The following is an 11,146-nucleotide window of genomic DNA, read 5'->3' on the forward strand; positions in this document are numbered from 1 at the left end:
TGAACAGGTGAGATCTTTCAATAAATCAATGAAGAACACCCTAAAGAATAATAATAGGGTGTTTGTAGGCTTCCAATCCTTGTGTGCTGAAGTGAAAATAATATTGAATATAATTATTTGGACGTAAACATATCAACAGACATAAACTGATATTGTACTACAATGTAGATCATTCAGTGGGTATACAGTATGCACCCAAGAGCTGGAGCATAAATGGACATGAGAGAAGTTGATTACCCATTATTGTTCAACAAATATAAGGATAGATACTAAACTTTAAGTTGGATCAAGCATGATTCACAGTACCGGTATAACTTTCGGCAATGTAACACATTCGACAAGGAAATGCCTACCACGTACTGTCGCAAACATATGTTGCATGTCGCGCATCGCAGAAAGTGCTACATGTATTGGGAATCGTGCTTATTGTTGTTGTTGTTGTTGTTGTTGTTGTTGTTGTTGTTGTTGTTGTTGTTGTTGTTGTTGTTGTTAAAATGTTTACTTTATTGAGTTAAATAAAATGAAAAAAGGATCAGCGACAACGCTGACAATCACACTTCTGTGCACAGCGTTGATGACGATATTTAATTGAGACGTTTACCTGCAGTTGAAAATAAACAGCAGATGATAGATATCTGATATATGAATCTGTAAGCGTGCACACACATCGAATACGCCAGCAGTGAGAATTACAACTATAGACAGTGCAGCAACCCTGGACAACAAGAGAGAATGTACATGCCAGACATGAAAGTGAATACACACTCCTTTGACGACACAAACGACTCCTCTACGCAATTAAATAGCGTTCAATTCCAGTACAATTCTAGATCAGTAACATAGTTGGTAGCACAACTTTGAGAGGGTACGTACATATTGATGAGGAGGGGACACATCCGTAAGCGTGTGTGTGTGTGTGTGTGTGTGTGTGTGTGTGTGTGTGTGTGTGTGTGTGGTGTGTGTGTGCGTCACGGTGTGTGTAGTGCATACTTGCCAACCATACCGGTTTTCCCGGTATTATACCGGGAAACTATGGTCACTACCGGCATACCGGGGCTTTTTGACTTTGATCGAAAAACTACTGGTATTGGCACTGAACCATGAGTGTTCATAAAAAAAGGTTGTTTTGTGGTGTGACAAGGGCATATGCGGCCCTGCATTTCACAGAATCACACATGTAGGGGTGATCTGACAATAAAGAAACTCAGGTTTTGGTCCCCCAATGAACAATGGGTTAGAAACGAATAAAAAGAAAGAAAGAAATTGCCAAAAATTGCGGAAAATACGCAAAAATAATCAAAAATTGCCCAAAAAAAGAGAAAATGGCCGAAATAATTGGCGAAAACGAGGAAAATAAGGGAAATGAGAGAAAATTAAGGGAAACTGGGTGTGCGACTAAGGGATTTGCTTTGGCTGGGTTGGCAAGTATGGTAGTGGAAACACCACCATTATGGCGCAGTGACCACTTACAGGAGTAGAACTGTGCAAGTGCACTGTACTTATACACTATACAGCTCGAGTGCATACAATACACATCGTGGCACCGGCGACCATCGCCGGCCACAGTTTGGATTGTTCATAACCCGCCTTTGATGAAGCAATAGAACATGTCATATCACAGTCATTGTTCTTGACACCATCAGTTTGGATAATAAAATCTAGTGGTTACTATTCCTTGTGCTGAGACTCCTGACACTGGGCCAAGACTACAGTATAATACAGCCCTCGGGAGGGGGGGGGGGGGGGGGGGGAGGGGGGGAATTTTTGAAGAGTGCCGTGACATAGAAGCAGGATTTGAATAGAAGCATACGTGCAAGTACATGTATGTGCACACTACATGCATGACAATGTGCACTGTACAGTGTAGACTGAAGATTTTGACATAGAAACATGACTGTTTTGAATGATAACTTGAATAGAAGCATGGTTTGAACACCGGCTTATACGGCCGTAAGCACCTGCTTTTATACGCGACACTACAGTATCACTTCTGCAAAGCGTGCATCAGGGACATATCATGACACAGCGGACGTACACTGGCTATGATTTTACAGGGTCAAAATTTCCTTCATTCGACAGTTGTGTTTCGAACTAGGTCCTCACTCTATTCTAAATCTTTCATTTCGCTTTTCTTATGCATTCCCCTCAATTTGGTGTGGCCAGCCATTCAAAGATGCCGAGACTTCTGGCCGGCTGCCGACGCGGCATGGCAGGTCCCACTAGGACTGCCTCACATCATGCTAGCCAGGCCGTGCGCCCGCTGGGGAGTTGTGCATCTTGTAAAAAAGAAAAGGGAAAGTCAAACTGGAGAAAGATATGCAGGATCCCCAGTACAATGCCGGCCGCAGAACAGGTGCCTTGACTCGGCCTCAACACGTGAATGATTAGTATTGATTACACCGTCTCTGAAACACGCATGCACAATCGTACAAGATTGTTTGCAGCCTACAATACTTATGTACACAGTGTACATTTTGTATATGCAAGAGATTATCTGATATGAATGCAACAAATCACGATAATAATCAACCCTGGACTGGTGGATGATAACGCCAACACTGACGGTATACATGTGCTACCGGTGTGTCAGTCAGGTCACTCCCAGTGGTGTGACATAATCATTACCAAAGTTACCAGTGTCTGGAGTCCATTTTGGTTGCCTTGGTGTCGATCAACATCCTTACTTTCAAGTCTTTGTCTCATTTACTAATACTAGAACATCCCGAGTCAGGTAAACCCCACCACTAGCACTGAACAGGCAACACCCAAGTTTTGATAACTATTAAACACTAGTAGTAGTAACAGGCTTGTGACCTAGGAACAACTCATTGACTGATAATGATAATAATAATAATAATAATAATAATAATAATAATGATGACAGTTCGCATATCACTCATTGCGTAAGGTCAACGCATCTGTTGACAATTTCGAGCCAAGCAGCTCTATCAGAAGCAGATTGCACAGCATTGACTGGTGATCCTACTAAAATAGTTACTTGGCAGTTGGCAAAGAGGTACTTGTACAATCATGTATTGTACCTGATATGAGGAATCTATGACTTTGGCAACTGCATGACTGTGGGAATGCGCACTGTACATGCATACAAGTAACAAGTAGTTAGTTAGTTACTACAGTAATGGCGTGTAGTATGCAGTGCATGGCGCGTGGCATTTACAATAAAGAGTCCTGCATGAGTGAATCATAATGTTTGTAAGCATGGGATTTTATTAACATTTTATCAGATACAAGTCACACAACTAACTATTACTAGTACAGTACTTACTACTTAGTACTGCTTTGTGCAGTGCAACATATACATGCATATTGACCTACCACTAGTACTACCCCGGGGAAGTAACATGTAGGCGGTTAGTACAGCTGTAGTACCGCGACATGTATGCAGTAGCAGATGCTTTGTGTATTGGTATCCACTTGGGCATCAATTAGGTCACACTTGGATTATATTGTTTTGCACCTCTCAACCCCACTACCACTCAAGGTGATAGACACCACGGGTACAGTTGACTGGCCCATAGATCAGATGGTGGAGAGCTCATGAGCCACTGAGCCAGGCACACTGAGCACTATGATCACAGCGATTATGAGCATTCTGTTCCCTGGGAATATTGAAGTCAGCAACACCCGGTGAATGAGGAAATGCCAGAGATAACTATGCATTGGAGTGCTAACGAACTTGCTTTCTCCGCTAGGCCAGCGTCTTTGGAAACATCTACTAGTAATAAGTTAGCTCTACTGTGTCCATCCACCCACAATAACAATGTTACATGGATGTATACCTGCTAGTACATGGCCATGCAGTGTGAACAGCTGCTACACTGACAATGCTATGGTCGTGGCCCACACCACACACCGTGGGTGGGGTATCGCACTCGCAGGAAGCTCTTGCATAAACAAAGCCCAGGGGAGTAGTGAATAGCGCACCCACCATGGGGAAAGCAAGGGCAGCATCGGGCAAAAGCCACAGCTGAGCAACACAACTTACGGAATATTAGTAGGCTCCAGCTCATCGGAATACATGGAGGCCGTAAGCAGGTTACAACTTGTAGGTACTCGTATATATTTTTTTAACATTTCTCAGCAGTAAAAAAATTCTACAAATAATTTGATTGGAATTGCAATAGGATACGGGCAGCCTTATCTCAAAAGTGCCCTTAAGTCTACAGCTCACAAATCATAAAAATTGGAGCAATACATTGCATACCAAATCTGTATATTATTGACATTGAGGACGGATAATTACAAGACTGAAATCAGTGCCGCAAATTCAAAATTGAAAACGGAGTTAATCAAGTTATTTACGGCAATAAGAAAACTTATTGAAATAGTCAAATAATTCAAGTACGGGTATGCACACGTTCGTCTCATGATGTTTGCAAGCGGGTATGCACCACGGTTATCAATATAAAGTTAATAGTCTTGTAAGGAGGTGTAGCGAGCAGCAACACGTCCTGTGATAAGGACAGACCTGGACACGATCAATATGATCTCTGATAACAAAACATACCGTTCGGGATGAGTTATGGATAACACACCTTTGCGCGGGTTATTCCGTAGAGTTTGAGATGAAGTTGACATCTGCTTTGTGGGGAGAGTCTAAGCTTTTGCATTAGGACTATAAGATTGGTTTAACGGGCTGCAGTAAAGAGACATTCTATATCAAGGACTCCCGAGCAGTTCACGATTCTACAATAACACTAGAACCTTTTAAATCATTCAAGCCGCAAATAGCGGATACCAGATACAGGGTCAGTGTCTGAATGAGGTGCAGCAGCAGCGGCGGCAGCATGACTGGGTGACCAGAACTGACCGGCCTGTTGTCCCATGGCGTGCGGAGCACTGGACATTTGCTGCTGGTGGTGTGCAGGATGCTGGCTGCCAGGCATCATACTATTGGGTGCGGAAACGTTCGGTGCGCCGCCATCGCTGAACTGCGATCCCATTCTTGCCTCATACTGCAGGGTACAAGAAATACAGATAAGAGCATGGTTTCTACAAACGAAATGACTTGAAACTGAATGAATGTGTACATCCTCCACTGTGTCCACAACACAAGAGTAACTGTTAGACAGTATCCACACCAGCCTGGCATGTACTGAGAAGTCAGGTACTACTTAATAGTGCATCGTGACTTTGCCGGAAGTACAACAAATGAAAATAGTATCAACAGATTCCAGCAAGCTAAACGCACCTAATACCCTACACCATTCAACATCCATGTTTTCAACCAATCTTATCTAAATGAGAGTTGCAGTGCAACCACAAGGCCGCAGCAGTTACGTGAACTTACATCGCTCGATGTATAGCCGGCCTGAAGTTGGTATTGCTGCCGAGGTTGGTGGTGCTGATGCGTGGCAGCATACACCATGTGCCGAGCAGGCATTGCAGAGGCAGGTTCGGCTTGTGCTTGATATTGCACATGCGGCTGTGCTGATGAGTTCATGCCCATCTGCATGTGGTTGGGATCGACCAAGTCTGGTTGCCACAGTGTTCCTGGGACTACATTCTGTGCCGGGTGTCTAGGCGGAGGGCGCTGCTGGTACTGCTGGCTGTAGTTCATATGTGCATGCGACGCAGGGTCGGACATCAGCGTCATACCGTGCATGGCCTGTGGCGCTGCCGGTGCTTGCTGGTGGTGCTGCATAACGGCGGAGCCTGTGCCTCCGCTAGCCGAGTTGGTTTGCTCAGGATGGTGGTGCATGTGTATGTGGGATGGTGGCGGTGGTGGCTGTGGCATGTGCATACCGTTGGAGGGTGGCGCGTGTCTGAACCGAGAGCTGGTGTGCGACGGCATGGCATTAGAGGATGGGTGCGATGGTTGTGTACCCGCACCGTATGCGGCATGAGCAGACGCAACGTGTGGACCAGAGCCACGTGCGACAAGCTGACTGAAGTCCGAATGTGGTTGCTGCTGCTGCTGCTGGTAGTACTGGGGCTGGGAATCAAGCACATGTAGGTCAGTGCCTCTTGGGCCAGAACTCAAACGACCGCTTGCTTGCTCTGCTGGCCTGTTGCATTGGAGCACATATCAATAAAGGAAAGAAATGTGCTTATTAGCAATGAAAGACGTAAGACTGCACCACTCAACACTGATCACACATATCCCGTCATGCGTCACCAATGCATCACTGCCAAGATTTCAAGGTGACCTGTTACTGTCGTGAATACACACTCTAGCCTAGCCTACTATTGACAGCAGTATAGTCATGGGTGTACAGGTACAACGTTACAGCCAGCCTGTATGATCTCCTTGACAATTTCCCAGCCACCAGCACTTGAGTGAGTGGGAAAACCACCAGGAAATAACTGTATCAAGGTATACATGGGAAGGGGACTGGACGGGAACACCAAGCTCATGCATAATTGTGTTACTCACTATCAATGTGGTCTACTAAATACCCCCTCCCCCCTTGCACTGCAGACTGCTTTTTAACGACTGATATTCAACACACTGGGAGGTCGTTATCAAGCACTGGCTCGCTCAGTTGCTCCTCACCTGCTGGATGGTGGTGGGTGTGATTGGTGCTCTGCTGGAGTTGATCTTGCAGGGTCACGCGAACGCCCGCCTCCACCACGTGGGAGCAGGTCATCCGTTGGAGCAGCAGAACGGGAGCTGATCGCTTGAGTCTTGCCCACTTTGGTCTGTCCATGGACACAAGCCGCACAATAGACAGATTATGATCAAGGACTTGACATACCAGTGATGCTGGAACACATATCCTCAAACCACTTCTACACACTCAGGGAAACTAATCTTTGAATAAAAGCCTGTGTATGAGTTGATAGGTGCAGTACACAATTGTACACACGGACACTGATACATACATACATACATACAATACATTGAACTTACATGTACATACAACCGTGCATACACACCACCGGTCACTTAGTTGACATGCCAATCACACCCACTCTAGAGAACAGGATACGGAACGCATCTCTTCCAGTGGGGGCAAGTGGTCGCAGAGGTTTCACGAGTAGTCTGAAGGGCCTGGTTTTCCCCAATATGGCCGCCTAGATATTCAGTGTCAGTACATGTACTGAAGTACACTGCAGGCACAGTATGGAGTGAAGCTCTCAACAAGTCATGCGTCTGAATCCGATCAAGTCCTTGAAAGTAGCCAACCATTTCTGCACACATTTCGATGGGCACTCACACATTTCCTTGTGCAAATAGCACTACACTGCACACCTTATGTCAACAACAGCAGGCACTAGAAGCTTACCGATCCCTTGGTTTTATGGCGAATCTGTTCAATCCAGCCCTGGTCCGCAGAAGAATAAATGCAAGCAACAGAGACTAGTCAGATTCATGCCTTGCAATAGTACCACAGGGCATCACACAGCACAGCGGCACATGTAGCAATCATGATCTGCACCAACACTGTCGGAGACCCCCCCCCCCAGAGCGGTGTTGCAAGTGCTTTATCATAATCATAATAGTTGGGGAATTTAGAGTGAGGGGAGGGGGGGGGGGGGGGGGGCAGCATGCACCAAGTTAACCCGCGGCAGCATCCCTAGACAGTACATTGTAACAGTGTGTCCCTTCAAGTACCAGAGTACATGTAGCTTGTGATCTCACCTTGTACTGAAAAGACATCAACATCATGGGTAGAAGGAAACAGCCATGCCCAGGACAGCAACAACAAGAACAACAAGAGCAACAAGAACAGCAGCGGCAGCAGCAGAAGCAGCAGCAGCAGCAACAACAACAACAACAACAACACAAGGCAGAAACACAACAGGCAAAGAAGACCATTAGTCAGATAGAAGGTGTAATAAAGATGATGTCATGCTGTTCTTCAGCAATGGGATCTTATGAAGTTATGAATGCACCGTACCGTGCGTGCGTGGGTATGTGTGTGTGTGTGTGTGTGTGTGTGTGTGTGTGTGTGTGTGTGTGTGCGTGTGTGTGTGTGTGTGTGTGACTATGTGTGAAGGCAACATAACCAAAGTGCTAACTAATGTCTGCAGCCTTAGTTCATGTAGAATTACACACACTGCCTTAACTTGGGGTCCATGCTAGTTGATTTTCTACCTACTAAATGCACGCAAAGCAAACGCCAACCCTCAAATTAAACCGTTTTCTGGCAATGCAACTTTACCTTGGGATGGCGCACAAGCTCAGTCAGGACACAGGCAACGGAATCCAAAACCTGACCAACTTCCTCCATGCCAATGTCCCCATCTGGGAGGGGAATCACAGGAACAGAATAATTCATTTTATTATCACCAGTACAGGAAAAAAATGGATCCTTAGGTATATTGCCGCGAGAGGCCCGCACTCTAGACACAACAGCCCGAAAAAAGTAAATGCTTGTCTCCATTCCCTAGGGAACTCACGGCGGCCGCTAACGCCAGGAATATAATAATCCAGCAGAAGATGCGGCGCCACATGACACAACAGATAGCAGACACTAAACTGTACCTTTGCGACGGGTGATGCTCTCCAAGACATCAAACTTCGGTCGGAGTTGACCAATCCGGCTTGCTTCTTCTGTATCTTGACTGGCTGCAACAAGGACAACCTTCTCGATGCTGTCTTTGAAGTACTCCATTGTAATCAGCTGTAAGGAAGCAAAACAAAAAAACCCAAGGAACGCTTCAGCTTGCAGAACAGTCAAGCAGAAACCTTTAAAGAGAATGGTTACTATTGGTTAGTGAATCTAGCTTGTTCAGAAGTAACTCGGAGCACACAGTCATGATCTGAATACAGAGCCGGAGTGCATCAGCACACTCACACCACTGCACCTGACCACATCCCATAGACCCATGCCATGTGGCTCACCTTGTCCATTATCGACTGCATGTGTGCGCGCTTGGAAGAGGATCCATACAGGAGATAGGAAAAGTACTCCGGCGTGATGTAAAGCCCCTTTTCCATTGCGATCTGGGCAATCTGCATGTCGTGTCGCGCACGAAAATCACTGTAATTCTGAATCTACAATGGAAGCAGAGCAACCAACAATGCAAGAACAAATGAATTAGCTCACCACCATCACTATCCATCGGCAAGCCATTAAAACAGTCTCTGAAGCAAGGCTAAGAGTCTGGCCATGCTCTGTCATCTCTACCATCTCTCTGCCTCTGTCTGTCTGTCTCTTGTTCCTTTCTCAACCTCCTCTCTGCTGTATCCCCAGAGCACATTTGTCTGCATACGTGTAGGCTCCATGACCAATGTTATCGTTTTACGGTGCAAGTGGTAACTTACGTCTTCGCGTAGCGTTAGCTGGGAGACTTCCTCGCCGTTCCGTTTCGTCACCTGTGCCACAGCAAAGCAGAACGACAGCATTGTTCTTTGTTGAGCTCTACCACATGCGCACACAGATATATTGACATGCTTTGGTGGCATGAGAATGGATGTAGCAACCGTGATCCAGACTTGCATGCAAGCAAGGAAAGCTGATTTGAAAGAAACTTTTCGGTGCACATGCCGCAATCACAGCTCCGCCGCCTCATGTCCATTGTCGTACAACAGTGATGCAATGGTCAGTCTATACTCACATGAAAACACGACGCGCGATACATGAGCTGCACAACGTGTCCAACGTTCGTCTTGGACACAGCGTCAAACTCCTTGGCAAGACGCTGTAGCACAAACTCGACCAGGATCTTGCGCTGGAGCGCGTGGCGTGGATCGGAGGTGAGGAGAAAAATTGCCTGAAGGATCTGCTCCTGAAGCACATGTCCCATGAACTGCCCACCACAGGCACGGACAGCCTGCCACAGATCATTCACTAAGCCCTGTTGATTCTGATGCAACAGCAGTATCTCCATGCATGCTCTTTCACCTACAGACCTGGAATACTTCATCAAGCGCTGACGTCCCTCTTTGTGCACCATCTGACTTTGCAGCAGTGCAGCCAGTTTCTTGTGCATTGGACGTGACAGCTTGGGCCAGTAGGCTCTGGTCTGCATGGGCGGTGGGGTATTGCTGCCTCCATTCGTTGAGCCAGAGCTAACAGCCCTAGCATCCGCTGGGTGGAGGTGCTCTGCTACACGGCCCAAGTTCTTACAAGCCACCCGAAAGCTCTCAAAATCGTTGGCGTCCACACACTTTCTTAGGTTCTGCTCCTCGCCATGGATGAGTGTATCCACTCGCTCACCGAACGAGGATGGACGTGCAAACTCTGACGGGTCCGTGTCCCTCAAAGCAACAGCCTGCAGGGCCATGTTGACAGGTATTTTCGCAACATCCATCTGCAAGTCGGTCATGTCCAGAGGACAAACCCCACGCTTCAGGTGCTTCTTGCACTGCGAGCACAACGAATGGCCGCACAGCAAGCTAGATGGTAGCCTCTCTTCGCCATAGGATCGCTTGCACACTGGGCAGCAGGCATATTCCGACCAGGACGGTGCCTGCATTTCCGCTGTGAATGTGAGAACTTGGTAAATGTGCGGCGAACGGCGAGAAACAAGAGCAAAGTAGCAGCCACTAACCGAGACGTAACAAAGCCGTTACATCATGTTTTACACTGCTTGAACATACACGACTCGAAAGCTTATTGTAGTAGATCTACTAGTAGCTGACGAGGAGGAGAAATGATTGCCACCGCTAGCTGCTGACCAAGCCGTCTATTTGACGAAACAACGCTACCGAGCCATGTAGTGGATGCGCTACACTCTCTGCAGTAGGCATGAACTCAGAATCGCAGACCTAGCAGAATATCTGACGGTCCTGTCGATCTGTGCTGGGTGAATGCCTTGGGAAAGGACGGTGGCAAGGCCCATGTCATGGCGAGCAAGCGGCAAAGCGATAGCTTGAATCATTCATCACTCCATGGCACACGTCAGACTCTCTTGACTTGAGTCTCTTCTGAGAGCAGCTAGCTAGCTAGCACTGCACTAGCACTAGTAGTAGCAGCATTCCCGGGGAATCAAAAATTATTTTCGATGTCGGAACGCATGATATGAATCACAGATTCGATCGCGGCTGTACAGACTCGTTATCAGGGCAGGCACATGACACTACATACTGACTGCATGTACAGACTCCAGTGGTCCCTCTCTAATCCGGCACCATTTGTGCCACGGAAAATCTGCTGGATTAGGGAGGGTGCTGATTTTCTGCTAGAACGTGCATGAAGTTGAAGAGGACATTTTGGCTACTGCAAATTGTGCT

The 11,146-nt window shown here is 46.7% G+C and overlaps 1 protein-coding gene across 2 annotated transcripts; it reads right to left on the reverse strand.

Moving 5' to 3' along the window:
- Window positions 1-4,057: 4,057 nt before the first annotated feature.
- On the reverse strand, window positions 4,058-10,899 carry LOC135814664 (roquin-1-like). Of its 2 annotated transcripts, XM_065327825.1 has the most exons (7): window positions 9,529-10,899; window positions 9,236-9,286; window positions 8,813-8,965; window positions 8,453-8,591; window positions 7,607-8,212; window positions 7,251-7,289; window positions 6,566-6,663 (listed from the first exon to the last, which is right to left on the reverse strand). In XM_065327825.1, the coding sequence occupies exons 1-5, from the start codon at window positions 10,387-10,389 to the stop codon at window positions 8,100-8,102; spliced, it is 1,317 nt and encodes a 438-aa protein (XP_065183897.1). In that variant the 5' UTR covers window positions 10,390-10,899; the 3' UTR covers window positions 6,566-6,663; window positions 7,251-7,289; window positions 7,607-8,099. The 2 variants fall into 2 exon arrangements, with proteins under 2 accessions (XP_065183894.1, XP_065183897.1); XM_065327822.1 differs by lacking the exons at window positions 8,453-8,591; window positions 8,813-8,965; window positions 9,236-9,286; window positions 9,529-10,899 and adding exons at window positions 4,058-4,976; window positions 5,312-6,029 and having other exon boundaries at window positions 6,518-6,663; window positions 7,607-8,065.
- Between the last annotated feature and the right edge of the window lie 247 nt (window positions 10,900-11,146).

The sequence above is a fragment of the Sycon ciliatum genome, chromosome 4, assembly GCF_964019385.1.
Source record: "Sycon ciliatum chromosome 4, ocSycCili1.1, whole genome shotgun sequence".
Lineage (NCBI taxonomy): Eukaryota > Metazoa > Porifera > Calcarea > Leucosolenida > Sycettidae > Sycon > Sycon ciliatum.

Bases quoted from the DNA above. Each gene is read 5' to 3' on its own strand.
- LOC135814664 (XM_065327822.1), bottom strand. From the start codon at position 7,783: ATGGTCTTCTTTGCCTGTTGTGTTTCTGCCTTGTGTTGTTGTTGTTGT. The intron at 7,290-7,606 runs GTGAGATCACAA...TCTGCGGACCAG, and splicing joins TGATGTCTTTTCAGTACAAG to GGCTGGATTGAACAGATTCG. The intron at 6,030-6,517 runs GTGAGGAGCAAC...CCAATGCAACAG, and splicing joins CACCCACCACCATCCAGCAG to GCCAGCAGAGCAAGCAAGCG.